Source organism: Chiloscyllium plagiosum, chromosome 4, assembly GCF_004010195.1.
Source record: "Chiloscyllium plagiosum isolate BGI_BamShark_2017 chromosome 4, ASM401019v2, whole genome shotgun sequence".
In the NCBI taxonomy this organism is placed as follows: Eukaryota; Metazoa; Chordata; class Chondrichthyes; order Orectolobiformes; family Hemiscylliidae; genus Chiloscyllium; species Chiloscyllium plagiosum.
This window is the reverse complement of record NC_057713.1, coordinates 35,216,258-35,237,223: the sequence shown is the minus strand read 5'-3', so window position 1 is coordinate 35,237,223 and position 20,966 is coordinate 35,216,258. Positions and strand designations below refer to the sequence as shown.

Sequence of the window (20,966 nt, the reverse complement as noted above, 5' to 3'; positions counted from 1 at the left end):
CGGCTCTGAAAGCGTGGAGCAAGGTACATAATTAACCGGTACCTTCAGCTGCCAATGCAAGGAGTATGCAAATATCATGCTGCCTGCACATTATGACCACAGGAGGCATTCAAGATTATCCCATCCTCAGTGCAATATTCACGCTCCGTCCTCATGCCCATTAACATCCTTATTTTTATTGAATATATATATTTCTTTCTTAAATATATTCACTGACTTGGAATCTACAGTCTTATGTGGTAGAGAATGCCACAGGTTCACCACTCTCTGAATTAAAAAATTTCTCCTTACCTCAGTTCTGCAATAGCCTACTCTGTGTCCTGAGACAGTGACTCCCCTGTTCTAGACCCCACAGATAGGGAGAAATATAATTGCTACATCCAGTCTGTCCAGCCCTGTCAGAATCATATAACTTCAATGAGACCCCCTCTCATTCTTCTAAACTCTAATGAACAGAGGCCTAGTCAACCCAATCTCTCCTGCGACAATCTGATCATCCAGGAATCAGTTTGATGAACGTTTGCTACACTCCCTCAATGGTAACTAAATCCTCCCTTAAGCAAGGAGACCAAAACTAAACACAGTATTTAGGTGTGGTCTCACTAAAGCCCTGTACAGCTGCAATAAGATTTACATACTCCTGTACTCAAATCCTTTTGCAATAAAGAGCATATCATTTATCAACCTTACTCTTTTCAGTGACTGATGTAAATGGACACCCAGGTCCCTTTGTACATCACAATTTCCCAAGCTATCATCATTTAAATAATACTCTGCCAATCTGTTTTTCTAACCAAAATGGATAATTTCACACTTACCCACACTATACTGCATCTGTTATGTACTGCCCACTCACTCAACTTGCCAAATTGCCCTGAAATGTCTTTACTTCCTCCTCATTACTCATAATCCCATATACTTTGAGTCATCATTAAACATGGAAATATCACATTTCACCTAAATAATTTATATAAAGGTATTGTGAATAGCTGGAGCTCAAGTGCTGGCAAATACTTAGTGAGATAGAGTCATAGAGATGGACAGCATAGAAACAGACCCTTCAGTGCAATTTGTCCTCACCAACCAGATATCCCAGATTAATTTATTCAGTTTGCCAGCATATGACTTATATCCCTCCAAACCCTACATATTCATATACCCATCCAGATGCCTTTTGAATGTTGTCGTTGTACCAGCTTCTACCACTTCCTCTGGCAATTCATTCCATACATGACCATCATTTGCATGAAAACATTGCCCCTCAGGTCCCTTTAAATCTTTCCGCTTTCACCTTAAACCTATGTATTCTAGTGTTGAATTCCCCTAAATTGGAGAAAAGACCTTGACTATTCACCTTACCGATGCCTCTTATGACTTTATAAATCTCTATAAGGTCACCCTTCAGTCTCTGACACTCCAGGGAAAATAACCCCATTTTCAGCATCTTCCTAAATATTACTAAATACCTCTCAATTAAAACATATTCCTGAGAGGAAGAGGAATGGTAAAAAAGGTGAAAAATCAACCATTGATTAACAAGGAACTCAAGGATAACATAAAGGCAAAAGCTAGAGCACATCATACTGCAAACGTTTGTGGCACTCTGGAGAACTGGGAGAACTTTAAACAACAGCAAGCCATAACTAAAATCAAAATCAAAAGAATTAAGCTGAACTATGAAAGGAAACTAACAGAAAACATTAGTACTGATCCCAAACGTTTCTACAAGTCTGTAAAAATGAAGAGAATAATGAAAGAAATGTTGGCCTTTAGATGATGAAAAAGACAAGGTAATAATAGGAAACTCAGAAATGGCAGCAGCACTAAACCGATATTTTATTTCTATTTTCCCAGTGGAAGATAATGATTTCTTCCCATAAACTACAGTCCCTAAGGAGGAACTTGGTGAAATTACTATAACTAGGAAGAAGGTATTAAGTAAACTGATGAGATAAAAGGCAGATAAAATCCCTGGCGCCCAATAGCCTGCACCTAAGGTATTAAAGTTGTTGGCAGCAGAGATAGTGAATGCATTGGTTATGATATTCCAAAATTCCCTGAATTCTGGAAAGGTACCAGTGGATTGTAAACATGCTAATGTGACACTCTTATTCAAAAAAGATGTGCAACAAGTAGGAAACCATAGACCAGTTAGTTTGACCTCGGTAGTAGGGAAGTTGTTGGATTCAATCATAAAGGAGGAGATAAGTGAATACTTGAAAAAACAAAGCTCAATTCACCAGTGTCAGCATGGTTTCATGAAGGATAAGCTGTGATTGACAATCTTGCTGGAGTTCTTAGAGAATGTAAGAGCAAAGTGGATGCTGGGAATCCGATGGATTTGGTATATCTAGACTTTTAAAGGAATTTGACAAAGTACTAAATTAAAGATTAATCCAGAGGCTCGATCCCAGGGTGTTAAGTACAGCATTGGCTTGGATAGACAATTAGCTGACTGGCATAAAACAGAAGGTTGGTATAAATAGGTTCTTCTCTGGTCCTATTTATGGTCTTATGGGTGGTGAACTGTAATTAGCAGGGTTCAGTTCTTGGATCTCAATTATTTAAAAACTATATAAATGATCTGCAAGCAGGGATAGAATGTAACATAGCAAAATTCATGCGCAATATTAAAATAGGTGGGAAAGCAAGCTGTGGTTAGGAGATAAAGAGTTTACTGATGGATATTAATAGGCTAGGAAAATGGGCCAGAATCGGGCAGATGGAGTTGAATGCGGATAATTGCAAGCTTGTTCATTTTGACTGGCAAAATAAAGGGGAAGATTATTATTTAAATGGAAAGCAAATTCAAACTGTGTCAGTGTAGAGGGATCCAGGCATTTTGTGCACAAATTGCAGAAAGTGGGTATGCAAGTGCAGCATATAATAAGGAAGGCGAATGGAATCCTGACAGTTATTGCAAAAGGACTGGCTTATAGAAGAAAAGAAGTGTTGATACAATTATTTAGTGAGACCACATTTGGTATATTGCATTCAGATTTGTTCTCCTTACTTGAGTTCATAGTGAAACCAGAGGCAGTTCAGAGAAGGTTCACCAGATTAATTCCCAGGACGAAAGGGCTGTCATGCAAGGTGCGATTGAAAAACTCAGGCTTGTGCTCGCTGGAGTTCAGAAGAATGAGGGGGGTTTGATTGAGGGAGAGAAAATGCTAAAGGGGATTGATAAGTTAGACGTTGAACAGATGCTCCCCCTTGTGGGACAAAGAGGTCATAGATATCGAGGGCGAGGATACAGGTTCAAAGCTGAGCTGAGGAGAAAGAAACTCCTTCTCTCAGAAGGTTGTGAATCTGTGGAACTCACTGCCCCAGAGTGCAGTGAAGGCACAATCAATCAACAGATTCAAGAAAGAAGTAGATATGTTTCTGATGAAAAGTGAGATAAAGGGCTATGGGGAGCAAGCAGGAGAGTGGAACTGAGACCAGAATAAGATCAGGCATGATCATGTTAAATGGTGGAATAAGCTTAAAGGGCTGAATTGCCTACTCCCACTCCTAATTCCTATGTTCCTATGATCTAATGGTTTCATTGCAACTCAAGCAGAATCCACCCATTGTCTTGGTGCTGTGGTGGAAGCTCAGACTAAAGTCACGCCACCTTGTTGTACACATGCTGTCATCATGGCTTCAGGTTCCAGTGTTAAAAGAGCTTGCAGGGTCTCACTGGATGTCCTCCAACACATTGATAAGGTTTCTCCAGTGTCACTCTGGGGGCAGTGACAGTGGAACACAACTTGTTATCTCTTTCAGAACACTAGCATTCTTTCTCCTACCACTGTTACTGCCCATACTGAGATGGTGCAGTCCAAATCTGATTCTTTAGATCCACAGCTGCTCGGGGTCAACCTGCAAGGACATCTTCAGTTGCCCCAAATAAATGTCAGTAGCGTTCCACTGACCAGGCTGTAGCCACAAGGATGATAAAGGCACATGGTAGACAGGAAGGGAATACACACCGGTGATGAGTTGACTTTCTAATGGAATACTGGATGGTTCATTTATAAAGTTATATAAATGGTGTTTGGAATGTTTTGTACTGGCTTGTATTTCAGCACTATGGTCCTTATAGTGATCAATAACAGATGGAAGGCAACATATTTGATGGTGGTGAATGGAAAGTTAATCTTGAAATTATTACTTCTGCAGTCAGATGAATCCAACGTAGACAGTCTGGCTGGAAAGGAAATGTGCTAGTTGTAACCTCCATTCCTCCCCCTTTCTCCTCCATCTCTTGCTCCTTGGCTGATCAGTGTCTACCTGGTGGCCCCATGATGTTAAGATTGTGCAGGGTTATATAAAATAATGGATCAGAAGGAGTTAATACTCATGTTACATTGAGCTCCACTCAATCTAATGGTGCATATGGTTTTTGATTGGAAACAGTTAAGTTCTGTACAAGTAACTAAGGGCGAGATGTACTATGTACAGCAGCCAGAAGTCCTCAGTAATTATGCCTGTTAACTCCTGCTATCATGAAATAAATTATTTTGTTATGTAAGATAAGTGCATCATTTGTTTAGAATTAACATTTCAGGTCCTGTGATCTTTCTTCAGAACAGAAAAAACAGTTTTGAGGAAGGGTCACTGGACTTAAAGCGCTAACTCTGCTTTCTCTCTGAAGATGCTGCCTTAACCCGCTGAGTTTTTCTGAAAAATTCTGATTTCCAGCATCCACAGTCTTTTGGTTTTTTTTGTTTGGAAGCTAATTAGTGCTGTTTTATTACTATCGTGCAATACATGACCTTGTTATGTGAGACATTAGATTCCTCAGTGGTTTATTCTCTACCACTGAAAAGTAGAAAGGCTCTGTGCAGAGAAGGGAGGATTAGTTGCAGCAAACTAACAAAACCAGAATACCACAGGTTGGTGAGAATGGTATCCGAGAATATGACCAGACCATAAACGATTGTCATACAGCTCTGCAGTATTGCAGCAATGTACCAGAGTACCCCAGGCAAGGGAAGTAAGAATTCCTTAAGCATACCAGTGATCTGATTGATGACATTTTCTGTGGTGGCATGGCTCTTGTAACATGAATTGTTGCCCATGCATATATCAGTTGTTGTCTAAAGTTATGAGCTAGGTAGTCAGCAGAACCCTTGTTGCCCAGGAGCCACTTTTTGGATTCTCATGGTCACCCACTTGCTTACAATACAGTGGACTGGCACAGAATGATGGGTCATAATACCACACCAATAAAATGGCACTGATGTGAGAAAAAAAAAATAAGGGTCACCGTGGGTGGCATGGTGGCACAGTGGTTAGCACTGCTGCCTCACAGCGCCAGAGACCCGGGTTCAATTCTGCCTCAGGCGACCGACTGTGTGGAGTTTGCACATTCTTCCCGTGTCTGTGTGGGTTTCCTCTGGGTGCTCCGGTTTCCTCCCACAGTCCAAAAATGTGCAGGTTAGGTGAATTGGCCAAGCTAAATTGCCTGTAGTGTTAGGCGAAGGGGTAAATGTAGGACAATTGGTGGGTGGCGGGTCGGTGTGGGACTTGGTGGGCCAAAGGGCCTGTTTCCACACTGTAAGTAATCTAATCTAAACTGCTGCCAGGATAATGGAGAATCATGAAGCACTTGGTGTGGTCACACATCAGCTGGACACTGAAAAAGTGGAATAGTACACCTCTAAATTTACATGCAATATCCCAAAGCGATGTCCATGTAGTTAGAAGCCCACTCTGTCTTGGCAGCCAGAATGAAATACTTTGAACTCTCTTTAATTACTGAGCCACTTCCCTTACAAAACATGGGCAGGTGAAATGAGAGATGTGAGAAAAGCCTGATGTCAAAATATTTATGCCCATAACATTCTCACACACACTGGCAATGCTACCATCACCCAGCCCCTATGTTGGATGCAATCAGTGGTAGATTTTGGAACACTCCTGTTTAGTGAAGTGTATATGTTACAGACATTGATCCTTAGGTTGAGGTAGGTAAATAGCTTCCTGAGGAGCTAAGGTTGGACAAGGTGGTCAAGGGGAAAATGACAAATCAGTGTTATTGTGATCAGCTGAACTCACAAACTTCCAGTATACCATTCCAGCACCTGCACTAAAGACCTACCTACAAAATAGGTATTGGCATGCTCCATTCCCGGCATGGACACTATTTCCAACTCAAAATACATAATCACACTCCTATCAGTCCAAAATGATCAAATTCAATTCTAGAAGTAAGCTTATTCACAGCATGAGAAATATAAATTTCCTGATACATGGGGAGACGGGGTCACCTAAATACATCACAATCAATGCAGTGGAGTTGGAAAGGTGATATCTTCTGTCCGTATCTAATGTGTGTTATACTAATTTTGTGACTTTTTGAAGGTTCAACATTTCGGGAACTGTACTTTGGATCTAATCAGTGCTGTTCCTGTCCTAGGAATCTTATTCAATGTTGGAATTAAGCAAAGAGAACAACTCCACATTTCTTGGACTTTACAGCTGGTCTTGATGGGTTAAAATCTATCATAATTAATGAACCGACATATGCATTTTTCTGCTTTTAGTTCTAACCCTGTGTTGAAAGACATGTGGCCAGATGGGAAACTGAGTATTACAGAGGTCACCAAACGACCTCTGACTGCCGCGACCCTCTTCAGGAGTTCCATGATTGCACTCATTGTTAACTTGGAATGTAAGGTAAATAGAGTTTGTCTGAGTCAAACAGCCAACTGCGCTGTTCATACATTACAATGACAGTACATTGCAAATCCTCTCTGATGTTCATCATTGTTCACCTAGTCTGATCTTCATCATTGCTTCCCTCTTTCCCATGCTGGTTGTGTTGTGTTCTTAGATTAGATTAGATTAGATTAGATTAGATTAGATTAGATTAGATTAGATTACTTATATTAGATTAGATTAGATTACTTACAGTGTGGAAACTTCCCATGCTGGTTGTGTTGTGCTCTTGTGGCACAGTGGATAGAGACCCAACCTCTGAGCTAGAAGTTCTGGTTTGGAATCTCAGTCCAAGACTTGACACCTAAGGAAGGTGTGTTCATAATGCATACAACCAGATTGAGTCCTTCCAATACATGCCAATGGCAATTAAGAGTGCAAAAGATTCCTGGCCAGGTATGTGTTGGAAAAAAAATCATTGGAGCCTCACTGTATGTTGTTGTAGCAACTTGAACTTTGTGAATTAACAGTAATACTCCCCCACTTCAATACCGCTATGTTGTGGTTCCAGGTTAGGGCACAGCTTGGCAAGTTGTTGACCCCTGAAGAGTGCTTCATAAGGGGACAGGTCATTGGCAGTCATTACCACCCACACACAATCCAATCACATGCATATAAGGGAATCACTATTCATTTACATGTGAGTGTAGTCCATTTGCAGTTCACACACTCATATGAGGAGTTGGTGGCATGGTGGATGTGTAACTGGACTAATAATATCCTGGGACATCGGTTCAAATCCCACCATGACATTTAACTGATTAATAAGAAATTTAGAATTGAAAACAAGTCTTTGGAATGGAACCATCAAACTCTCGTCATCTATCTGTCGTAAAACTCATCCAGTTCACTAATATCCTTCAGGAAAAGAAATCTTCCATCCTTGTCTGGTCTGGCCTACATGTGATTCCAGTCCACACAATTTGATTGGCTGCTAACTGCCTCACAAACAACTATCCAAGACATTCATTTCAAAGGAAGTTATGGATGATTAATAAATGCTGGCCTTGTCAGTGCCTCATCACATGAAAGATTAAAAACAACAACTCATTCACATGTCTCCTTCAAACACAACTTCATTCACGTGTGTCAAGTACTCAAATCATAGAAATAGAGAAACATAGAAATTTACATCGAAAGTATTCAATCTATTTACAGAGGAACCTCAATTATCCAAAGGACATGGCAGGGAGTATTTCATTCCAGTTAATTGAATGCTAGATAATCGATGCCAATAACATCATTAGTCAAGCATCAGGACCTTGCAATCTTGTTCAGATAATCTGAAGTTCGGTTAATTGAATGCCGGATCATTGAGGTTCTTCTGTATTATGTTGACATAAATACACAGCTCATTCCCACAGAGGCAGAACTTGTTCACACATATATGTACAACTTACACAGGTACATTATACATTAATTCACAGCCACATATAACCTCAAGTCTTATTCACAGCCTGTACACCAGTACATAACTTATTCATGCACACATTCAGACAAAGCTCAATGACATACACAAAATTCATTGGTGCGTCTCATTGATACTGAATTCATTCACTAATCTCCCTCACATGATCACATCTGCATGCAGTTCAATCATATGTCTTGTCACATACCAATCATTCACTTACATACACAACCTGCACACATCACACTAACAACATGTTTACATTTCTCATTCATATTCATTCATTTGTCCCATACATATGCCTCATTCAGGCACACACAACTCAGAAGCCAGTCTCACTCCTACACAATTCATTCACTAGTCCCATTCACTCACATCATATTCACGCACGCTGTTCTATATTAAAACTCATATTTAATCTTATCTTTTTGTTCTAGACTCCACAATCACAAGAAGCAATATGTTTCGATCGACTTTCTTCCAACTTTTCACTTCCACCAAATCACCTTGCAATCTTCTCTGTTCTAACTAAACTAGATTAAATTGGCCTCTGGAAAACTGATTCAGGCTCTGGCCTGCAGCTTTGACCTCTATGACAGCCTCTCTGTTTTATATGTTCTAACATATCCAAGGGACTGTTGTCATTGTTCTCTGCCATCACAATTAATTAGTCTTGTTTCCAAGGGAGTAGAATGCAGGACAGTTGTCCCCTTCCCCTGCTGCTGCCAGTTGAGACATAATCCAAGGTCAGGGCTAATCTAAGCACATTTGACTAGTTTGCAGCGTTGTTACATGGGAATATCATGCAGAAAGTGAGAGTGTAGAAGGTGTGTGGGAGAAAATTAAATAGGTAGGGTAGGGTACATGATTATGGTGCCTTCCTGAAGAAGGGCTTATGCCCAAAATGTCGATTCTCCTGTTCCTTGGATGCTGCCTGACCTGCTGCGCTTTTCCAGCGACACATTTTCAGCTCTGATCTCCAGCATCTGCAGCCCTCACTTTCTCTCTACATGATTATGGTGGTTGAAACAGTATTGTGGGAGGAAATAAAATTGCCAGGTGCAGTGCAGGCTAAGACCAGATTTGTAAGGACTTTAGATATCCTGGCTGATGATCAAATGGGTTTCTCTTGTTCGGTACTCATTTATGTTTTATTTTCATTCAAGGGCAAAGGTCAACAAAATTTATTTTAAAAGATAAGATTCAGTGTGCGTCATTTTACAGCAAGTGAGATGAGGAAATGTTTATTCCTACAAGGAAATCAGGAATACATGAAAACATGGGGCTTCTCAGACTTTTCAACTTTAACACTCTTAGTGGAACAAAGAAAAGCAACATTACATTTTGACAGATTCTTTACTTTCCATGTCACTTGGTCGGGACATTGAGTGATATTTTGTTATAGCCAACTAGGAGCCTAAAATAGGAAACAGTTTGACTTTTTGAATTTTATAGAATGAGGATGAGTGGGAAACACTTTGATCCATTGGAATTGCATACAATAAAGTCAGAAGGATGGCAAATGGTCATGTCGACTCTATGCAGAGTGATTAACTGGGAATGCCCTTGACATATTACAGCTCTAGACAATGTGAGTGAATAGGAAGCAGTTCTATCCATTTCATTCTGTATAGTGGAGTGAATATGCTCGAACTCTTGATCTACCAAGGTTCTGTACTAAGGGAGTGAATGGGAAGATGTTTGGATCATTCTAATGATGAATTTGAATTATGTACAGTCCTCACATGTAAACAACCACCTTGAAATGTTCATATATTCTAACAGTCTTGTACACCCTTTTGCCGCATTGCAGGAACCCTACTACGTACGATGCATTAAGCCAAATGAACAGAAATCTCCCTTAATCTTTGACTATGAACGCTGTAGACACCAGGTGGAATATTTGGGACTGTTGGAAAATGTACGAGTGCGGCGAGCTGGATTCGCTTATCGGCAACCATATGAGCGTTTCCTGCTGAGGTAAATCTATTTCTGCGTATTCCTGATGTTTACAGGCTTAGGAGTGGAAAGCTGAGCATTCATTTAGGAACAGAGGAACAGGAGTAGACTATTCCGCTTCCTCGAGCCTGCCCCACCATTCAGTATGATCATAGCTGATCGAGCATTTCACTCCCTTTTATCCAACCCATCCCCATAACCCTGAAAGCTATTGGTAGTCAAAAACATATTTAAAGGGAATAAGTCTGGCTATGCAGTTTCTTTTTCCATTCGTGTTTATTCCCCAGTAGAGTGGTAAATGTATCTTCGGCCTATGATACTAGATGATATATCGAGTCCAGTGATCCTTCTTCAGAACTGATGGTAGCTGGGAATAGTTATGTACTTTTATAAGCTTTTATTTGCAGAGATTTACGTTACTCATGCATTGCCTAATCCAGCCACCATAGCAACAGTGAATGCCCTGTTCATGGCCATAACTGATGCATAGAACATCAAAACATAGGAAACAGGAGCATGAGTAGGCCATTCAGCCCTTTGACCCTGCCCCACCATTCAATATGATTGGGGCTGATCATCCAACTCAGTATTCTTTCTCCCACATATCTAATCCTTGAAAATATTCAATGCTTTGGTCTCGATCACTTTCTGTGGCAAAGAATTCCACAGGTTTATCAATCTCTGGATGAATAAATTTCTCCTTATCTCAGTAATCAACAGACATCATCACATCTGCCCAATTTCTTTAACGATGTTATCTAATTTCAATCCCATTTAATTAATCACACTCAACATTGCACAGAAACATCTTATGTGTTTTATTATAACATTGACTCTAGACCAGATAGACCAGAGTCTTTAAAACAGTGTGTTATGATCCCAGCTGATGTTACTAGTGTACAAGTCATAGCGCAGACTTAAGTCTTGATAGATCATGTTTTGCTTTTTTTTTGGGGTTATAATAAGGTGATCTATCACTGAAACATAAGCATGTAATATTGCAGATTTAGTTTTAACAATCAAAACAGTTGCATAATATAAATGAAGATAAACGGGAATAAAACAAACTATTCACATATAACACAAATTTAAAGATTTTGAAACACAAGGTATAAATATAATCTCAATAATCCCAGAGAGTTTGCCCATCACCCCATGATGTTCAGTGGGATAACCATCATCAAATTCCCCACCATTAACATCCTGTAGTTACCATTGACCAGAACTAGACCGGCTCTATAAATACAGTGGTTACAAGAGCAGGTCAGGAATCCTGCGAGGAGAAAGTGAGGTCTGCAGATGCTGGAGATCAAGGTTGAACCATGATGTTCAGTGGGATAACCATCATCAAATTCCCCACCATTAACATCCTGTAGTTACCATTGACCAGAACTAGACCGGCTATATAAATACAGTGGTTACAAGAGCAGGTCAGGAATCCCGCAGCAAGTAACCCACCTCCTGTCTCCCCATATCCCACCCACAACCTACAATGCACAAATCAGGAGTGTGATCAAATACTCTCAACTTGCTTGGATGAATCTAGCTCCAATAACACTCAAGAAGCTTGATACTATCCAGGATAAAGCAGTCTACTTGACTGGCACCTTATCCACAACCACTTCCTCTCTCCACCATCAACACTCAGTAGCTGCATTATGTAGCATATGGAAGATCCACTGCAGAAATTCCACAAGGCTCTCTATAAACCATTTTTCAAACTCATTATCACTTCCATCCAGAAGAACAGGGACAGCCAGCATTGCCCACATTCCATGAGTAAATTTTAACAAAGTTATTTTTCTGAAATGGCTGAAAATAAAAAGAATCCTGTATGATCTCACCATTCCTTTTATGTTGTGCATGCCACATATAGAAAGAAAAATACTACTACAAGCCTGCTATTTTAAAGCTACAACAACAAATAAAAGAGAAGGATCATTTTAAAGCTAGCACCAAAAATAAAAAATGGGAAAAAGCACTGGATTTTTCTGATGTTTCAAAAGAGCAGAGGAAAACAGTAAAAATGGAAAGCAAATTCATAATAATGGATTGGCATTCTTTGACTTCTGTCAGAAATTTACTTGTTCAAATAAAGATTCAATCTTTACATTATGGTTCAGCAGACAGCTGACAAACAACAACCAGCAGTCAAATGCAGCCACCTTCCCCAAACGCTGCAATCTGCAGATTATGCATTAGACTTCACAGCCATTTCAGAACCTATTGAACTGGAGTGAAAGCAATTCACCCTTGATCCTACAAAGAAGATATTTGTATGCGCCTTCAGTTCTGAAGAATGGTCCTTGACCTGACATGCTAACTCTATTTCTCTCTCCACAGGTGCTACCAGTAATGTTCAACTCTTACAACTCATTGTGTTTTTATTACTCTCCCAATTTGTCTTTCTCAGAGCCTCACACTTTTCTACCTTGAACTCCATCTGCCACATTTTTGTCCACTCACTTAATCTGTTCCTGTTCCTTTGTGACATTGTGATACTGTCCTCTGAAATTACTTTGCCTCCTATGTTTATGTCATCTGCAGACTTTGGTGTGTAACTCTGTACATGCTCCAAATTGTTAGAATTTATATAAGGAAAATATGGGGCTCCAACACAGACACAGACATATTCATCATGGCCCATCACTAAACATACAATTTATCTCCATTCTATGCAGCCTCCTAACAAATTATCAGCCCATATAATGAGGTTAACTCCAATTCTGTGTGCTGTTATTTGTGCGAACAAACTCTCATGTGGAACCTTCTTCAATGTGCTGTTGAGGACTACATAGATAATATCCATTGACATTCCTGTTAACTTACCTAAAGCTGAAAGAGGATCAGGAATGATAAAGCTACATACACCATGTTTTGTTAGTGAATAAAGTTGCATAGTCTATCATTAATCAGATCCACAGAAGGACTGTAAGCTTTCATGACCAGGCACATCACAGCATCATAGAAAAGTATGGACAAAAGGACATCTTTTAGCCCATTTGTCCATGCTTTGTGTGAGAGAGTTATCCAACCTTATCCCACTTTCAAGCTCCATATCCAAATCCTTGTAACTTGTGACATTATAAACGCATAGCTAAACAATTTTCAAATGTGATGCTGGTTTCAAAGTAAGATTTTAAATGCATTCCCACCTCCCAAACTCTGGGTAAATAAACAGTCTCCCCAAATTCTCTCTAACCTTTCTCTGACTTGATTTAAATTAAATTTGTGCCCCGGTAGTGGAAGTACCCCTGCTATAAATGTGTGTGTGTGTATGTGTATGTGTGTGTACGTACTTGAAGGTATATTAGTTACTTGAACATGCTTTAATATTTCTGTACAATTTTAAACATGTACGTCAGGTATAAGATGATTTGTGAGTACACTTGGCCCAATCACCTGATGTCAACAGACCTGGAAGCCACCCGTATGATCATAGACCAACATGACTTCCAGCAAGATGTTGCTTATGGAAAGACAAAGCTATTCATTCGTACACCACAAACGCTGTTTGGACTGGAATCAGCACGAGCAGAAACAATTCCTTTCATTGTGCTGTTTCTGCAGAAGGTAAAAGTATGAGGTTGGATTCAAGCAATTTATTAACCCATCAGCTATAGACCTTTACAACTTGGGGAGACCATTTGGTCCATCTTATCTATGCCAGATCACCAGAGCAATTTCAAAACTAAAGTTGATTCGCCATCTATCAACAATAATTTTCTGGATAAAGAAACCAAATGAAATGAAGATGCTGGAAATCTGAAACAAGAACAAAAATTGCTGGAAAATCTCCAAATGTCTGGCAGCAACTGTGGAGAGAAAGGGCTGATGAAGGGTTTTTGCCCGAAACATTGATTTTCCTGCTCCTCAGATGCTGCCTGACCTGCTGTGCTTTTCTAGCACCACTTTAATCTAAACTCTGGTTTCCAGCATCTGCAGTCCTCACTTTTGCCTAATTGATTTTAACCTTACTGCTAATCCTCCTGCAAGGATGCCTACCGTGAAGAAGTTCTCCTCCTCTCTCCACAAGAATCTCAGTGTGTGTCTCTCTCTCACTGCAACCCCAGGTCACCTCCTCTGCCCTGAAACTCTTCACCTATTGTACTCTTTGCTACCTTCTCCGCAGCACCCCCCACCCTCCCCAACCTTATCTCTCCACCCTGGATGCTGGCTGCCTCCATTCCTGATGAAGGGCTTTTGCCCAAAACGTTAATTTTCCTGCTCCTTGGATACTGCCTGACCTGCTGTGCTTTTCCAACACCACTCTAATCTAAACTCTAATCTAAACTCTGTGGAGAGAAGTCAGACTTAACATTTTGGATCCAGTGACCATTCTGCAAAAAGTTCAGACATATTAACTCTGATCTCTCTCCATCTATGCTGCCAGGCCTACTGAGATTTTCCAGCAATTTCTGTTTGTGTTTCAATAACCCTCTGAGCCTATATCAGTTTTAAACATCCATTCAAGTTTCTATTAAGAGATGCATTGGTCTCTGTCTCTCTCTGGTTCATTTTGACATCTGAGGGGAGGTCTAAGGTCAAAAATGGCATTTGGCCAACAAGTTAAAATTTGATAGGTGAGCTGAAAGGTGCCAAGTAATTATCTCACCAGATTATAACCACAAGTTAGACCAGGATGGCTGCCAGTGAACTAAATTGACATACAGCGAGGGAAGAGTGGATTACTGGAATTATGGAGGAGCATTATCCTGAGGCAGCATCTGTCCAGCACTGCATGTAGCTGCCAAGTCCACAAAAATAACTCGTCATTCACTTTAATAGCCTCTTCAGTTCCATCATCAGTGAAACTGGTCGGAATGTATAATTCCCCGGCTCCAGCTAGATGCAATCTGAGAAGCTAATCAAGTCCCAAATTATGTCATAGGGCACTAACTCCTGTATTAAACAGGGCTTACCTCTGGAAACAAAGGGCTGTGGGTATCTGCTGGTAAATCCTTTTCAAAATGGAACCAGCTGCCTGGCTGGTGTTAATGGGGCGGTAAGATTATGATGTCATTTACAACAGCTGTTAGTGCTAGGAGAAGGCAGTTAAATGAATAAGACTGTGACTGGACATGAAATAATCCTAAATGCTTCTGAGTATAGAATTTTTTCTTTCTATCTTTTAGTGACAGTTATAGATGGATAATGTCTGTGTGACTATTCTTTATGACTCTATGTAAGACAACAGAAATGAAAGGGTTAACCTAGGCTGAAGCTCAGCTGATTCTGATGTCTATCATCAGTTCGTGTAGCATGGGGCAGTGTAAGGAGATTGAGCACAGCCCAGATGAACTCTGGCACAGTTTTCTGATCAGAGAATCCCTGCAGCGTGGAAGCAGGCCATTTAACCTAGCAACACTCTGAAAAGCATCCCACCTAGACACACCCCCCCTTCCCAATCCTTGTAACCCTGCATTCCCCACAACAAATTCACCTAGCTGCACACCTCTGCAAACGCACGCAGACACAGGGAGAACGTGCAAACTCCACACAGGCAGTTGCACGTGGCTAGAATTGAACCTAGGTTCCTGGCACTGTAAGTTAGCAGTGCTAACACTGAGCCACTGTGCTGCCCTAATGGAGGCATATTTGTCTTCTCTATCTCTTATTAGTATTGGTTAATATGCCTAAGAATTAGTTTAAACTGTATGTAGTTACTAAGATGTAATAAACCACTTATTGTCATATAAGACCTGGGCATGAAACATGGTAACAACATATGAGCTTCTCATCACTGTTATAATGATAATTAGATTGGATTCCCTACAGCGTGAAACAGGCCCTTCGACCCAACCAGTCCACACCAACCCTCTGAAGAGTAACTTATCCCCCTCTGACAATGGACAATTTATCATGGCAAATTCACCTGGCCTGCACATCTTTGTGCTTGTCGGAGGAAACCCACATAGACACAGGGAGAATGTGTAAACTCCACACAGATAGTCACCTGAGGCCGGAATTGAACTGGGGCCCTGGTACTGTGAGGTAGCAGTGCTAACCACTGAGCCACCGTGCCACTCCAAACAAAGCAACTGACTTTACATTCACCTTTTCAAAACCCATAATTGTTTTACAAACATTCAAATACACTCTGCTCTATTGTCGCTGTGCCATATCTCAGATGAGATATTACACTGAGGCCCTCTCCAGTCCTACATTTGCTGCTGGCCTGGCAGCATCATCAATGTAGATTGCCTCAATGTTGTTTCTGGGAGTTTGCTGCATGCAAATTAAATGCGGAATTTCCTAAATTGTAACAGTGACTCAAATTCAAAACATTTTGAATGTCTGGAGGGTATGAAAGTTGTGACATCAAACTAATTTATTTTTATTTGTTGCCTATAAAGATACTATGTGAGTTGAGCTGTCATAATGTGGTTCATTTTGCTTAGACCATAAGAAACAGGAACAGGAATAGGCCATTCGGCCCCTCAGGATCACGACTGCCTTTTGGGAGCCCTGTAATATAATCCCAGCAAGGTAATGCCCTTTGTTTATTTGTAAGCTCTACCCAGATGGCCTCATTTGAAATCTAGGATGTCTTCCCTCATTACTGCAGTGATGGATTCCTTTGTCAACAACGCAATGCCCCCAACTCTCTTATTTCATTGTGCCTGAAACTTCCATACTCTGGAAAGTTGAGCTGCCAGTCCTGTCCTTCTTTCAACCATGTCTGAATGAATTCAACAATGTCATAATCCCCCTATGATGATCAATTCTCTAAGTTCATCTACCTTACCAGTCAAGCATTCCTGCATTAAAATAGACACAATTTAGCTTTCTAGACCTCACATGTGCCTCATCCTGTCTATGTCTTCTTCGCATATTAGACTGTTCTTGCATTCCTTTTATACCTGATTGGACCTTGCAAACTTCTGATCCCTCCCCTGGTTCAATTCAGTTTGAAACCTCTCCAGCAGAACAAGCAAACCTCACACTAAGGATATTGGACCCATTCTGTTTCAGGTACAACCTGTCCATCTTATATAGGTCCCAGCCTCCCCAGAAACTACCCCAATGATCCAAAAATGTAAAGTCATTTAAAGCCACTCCCCATTTACACCATCCCTTTAGCTGCACATTGATCAGACCCACCTTTCTACTCCTATACTCAGTAGCGCATGACACTGGTAGTGATCTCGAGATTACAATCTAAGTAGTCTCCCTCTTTAATCTATAACCTAACTTTCTAATTTCCTGCTGCAGAACCTTACTTCTTGTTTTACCTAAGTCATTAGTACCAACATGTATAATGATTGTGAGCTGTTTACCCTGCCACTTCGGAATGCCCTATAGCCACTCTGAGACATCCCTGAGTCTGGCACCAGGGAGGGAACATATCATTCAAGAGTTGCTGCCACAGAACTGCCAGTCAGTTTCCCTTCCAATTGAGTCCCCTATCACTAAAGATCATCCAGTCTTTTTCTTACCCTGGTGTTTTAGCTCCTTTATCAACCGCATCTCCTCCATTTCCCGCACCTCTGCCCTCAAACAAACTACCTCCCTCAACCACGACAGGGGCAGAGTCCTCCTGGTCCTCACATTCAACCCCACTAATCTCCATGTCCAACACATCAAGCTCCGCCATTTCTGCCACCTGCAGCCTGACCCCCCCTACCAAAATGATATTTCCCTCCCGACTCCCAACCACTTTTTGCAGAGACTGTTCACTCCCCGACTTCCTCGTTAGGTCCACACTCCCCAACAACCCCCTCCTCAACACTTGGAAATTTTCCCTGCGGCTGCAGGAGGTGCAAAACCTGCTCCAACACCTCCCCCCTCACCTGCATCCAAGGCCCCAAAGAATCATTCGAAGTCCAGCAGAGATTCATGTGCATTTCCTCTAACCTGATTTATTGTATTTGTTGCTCCCGATGTGGTCTCCTCTGCTTTGGAGAGACCAAGCGCAAACTCATGGAGCGGTTCAGAAAACATTTATGGTCTGTATGCTACAATCAACCACACCTTCCAGTCATCATCCATTTCAACTCCTCCTCCCCCAATGAAATGTCAACACAAGGCCACACGCAAACTGGAGGGAGAACACTTCATCTTCTACCTCGGAAGCTTACAACCATACAGCTTTCAGAACTCACCAGCTTCCAAATATCCCCATCTCAATCTCATCCCAGGCCCAGCCCTCCCTCTCCACCCCACCCCTGTTAACCTGACCCAACTTGTCCATCTTCCTTCCCACCTATCTACTTCACTCTTCCACTGACCAATCACAGCCACCTCCTACTTGCATCCACCTATCACCATCCCAGCCACCTTTCCCCCAGCAACATCCCCCCCACACCATATCACAGCCCTTTCCCCTCCCCCAGACCTGATGAAAGGTTCTGACCTGAAACGTTAACTCCCCTCCTTCTCTGATGCTGCTTGACCTGCTGTGCTTTTTCCAGCTCAACTCTTTATCTATTCTTTCCTTGTGCCACAAACCTAACTGTTGCTGCTGGCCCCTGAGAGGCCTTTGTCCCAACAGTATCCAACTTGGTCTATCTGTTTGAGAAGGATATGGCCATAGGGGACTCCTGCACTACCGGCCCGCACTTACTAGTTTCCCTGGTGATCATCCAATGTCTTTATGTCTTTGTAGCCCTAACTTGTGTTACCAGCTCACTAACTATGCTATCCATGATGTCCTCAGCCTCATGGATGCTCTGTAGGTCAATCAGGAGGTGCAGCTGAACATGTGGTCACCATGGAGACTGGAAGTATCCCGACTTCCCACATTTTGCAGGAGGAGGATTCCATAGGACCAAGTTCTCCTGCCTGTATGAACCTTATCAACTACAAACAATAAACTAAGAACCAATTACTCAGCCTCACCCTCTATTCACAAAGCAGATTTTTCTCTCTCCCTCTCTTTCTCTCTCTCTCAATTTTTAACTAACTACAAACAACAAAAAGGACTTTGAACTCTGTCTTCCTCCCAGTACTGCACACTCAGTCTCAATGCTGCTAAAGGTAAATGAACATTTAATTAAGTTGAATATATTTCCCCTTTAAAATGTTGACCCAGTTTTATGCCTGAAAAATACATTGTCTGCAGGTACAGCAGCACCCATCACCATTTCAATACTCTAACATTTACAACACACTCCTTAAAATTGCTCAGATTTGATCACAACCTTTCCAAAGAATCATTTAGTTTTATAGATGCTGCCTCCAACAGTGATTAATGGAGAGGGGGAGTCCAGGTCCACACACCTCTTCCTCATTCTCAGCTCTCTATAGATCACATAAAGATGTCTGGCCTACTTTCAGGACCTTGGCCTCTTACTGCCAAGCTTGATAAATGTCCGGTTCTTTTATAGTGATGCCATTTATATGGCCCTAGGGGGAGGATTTGAAATTATTAGATTTTTCCGCTTTTAGAAACTGGAGCAAAGAAACAGAGGAAGAATAACCTGAATAGCACACAGAAAGGTAGAGACATGCAAGCACCCAGATACACAGCTACACAAGAACCCAAATACATATATAGACAGGCAGCTATGCAGATATACAAATAAAAAAAACCCATATTTATATACATTCGCAGAAAATAACACATAAATACAGACCAACAGGCAAAGCTAAAATTACCTAAATGTACATTTATAGATACCGAAATCCTACTTTGTCCTATCTCAGATTTCCTATAGTGTTGTATGTGAGCTTTTTAAGCCTGTCATCATATTGGAAATTAACAATACTTCATGTCCCCTTCTGGCAATTATCTAAAATTAGTTCTTGAACAGGCATATTCTGAACATTTTAAATCAAGCTCTGTCAAACCAGACTCAACAATGCAACCGCTAATGTGAAACTGCGCAGCTTCCTACTTGTGTAATTTACAGCTATTAACCTACTTACTTTATCTAACTTTTAGTCATGTGTCTCACCGTCAAACTTTGTTTTCCAATCTTTCCTCATCATAGAAACTCTACAGAGTGGAAACAGACCCAACAAGTCCACACCGACCGTCCGAAGAGCATCCCACCCAGACTCATTCCCCGACCCTATTACTCAACATTCCCCCTGAATAATACACCTAACCTACGCTCCCTGAACATTATGTGCAATTTAGCTTGGCCAATTCCCCTTACATGCACATCATTGGACTGTGGGAGGAAACCAGAGCACCCAGACGAAACCCACACACACAGAAGGAGAACATGCAAACTCCACTCAGTCGCCCAAGGCTGGAATTGAACCCAGGTCCCTGGCGCTCTAAGGCAGCAGTGCTAACCACTGAGCCACCATGCCACCCTTTCCATGAAGACCTTATGAAGTTTTATTACACTGAAGGGTGTTTATCAATATAATAGCTATTGTTGGAGTGTAGGGCATTCAGAAGTCATTGCAGCAGCAAAGGGTATGTAGAATAGGCCTAATTAAAGGTACGTTGACTGCTTCATGAACTCCTAGATGTTTACAGCACAGAAAGAAATCATTCAGTCCATTTTGTCCATGCTGGTCAACAATGATCTAATGACACCAGCCCCATGCCACTGGAGGCTATGACAATGCAAGTAAATATCTAAATACTGATTAAAAGCTTTGAGAGTTTCTGGCTCAAATAGCCTTTCAGGCAATGAGTTTCAGTCTGCAGATACACTCTGTACAAAATTATTTTCCCTCAACTCTCAACTCCCCTCTTAGCCTTCTACCTCTTATCTTAATCCATACCTTCTGTTATTGATCCCTCCCTCCACAAAGGGGAAAGTGCCTTCCTATCCACTCTATATCCCTCATCACATAGACCTCTATCAGGTCACCTATCAAATTTGCTGCTCCCAGGGGCCCTTCAACCCACATTGCATCCCATGAAACTTCTGCAACCTCTTTAGTGCGATCATGCCTTTCCTTTAATGTTGTGACCAGAACTGTATGC

General features: G+C 41.2%; 1 protein-coding gene across 3 annotated transcripts in view; it reads left to right on the top strand.

Annotated features, from left to right (window-relative positions):
* Positions 1 to 20,966, top strand: part of LOC122548945 (unconventional myosin-Id-like) — a 141,843-nt gene that overhangs the window by 68,067 nt on the left and 52,810 nt on the right. For all 3 annotated transcript variants that reach the window (XM_043687950.1, XM_043687952.1, XM_043687951.1), the window contains exons 14-16: positions 6,534 to 6,666; positions 9,930 to 10,096; positions 13,441 to 13,648. In XM_043687950.1, coding sequence (XP_043543885.1) covers positions 6,534 to 6,666; positions 9,930 to 10,096; positions 13,441 to 13,648 — 508 coding nt within the window. The remainder of the gene's footprint in view (positions 1 to 6,533; positions 6,667 to 9,929; positions 10,097 to 13,440; positions 13,649 to 20,966) is intronic.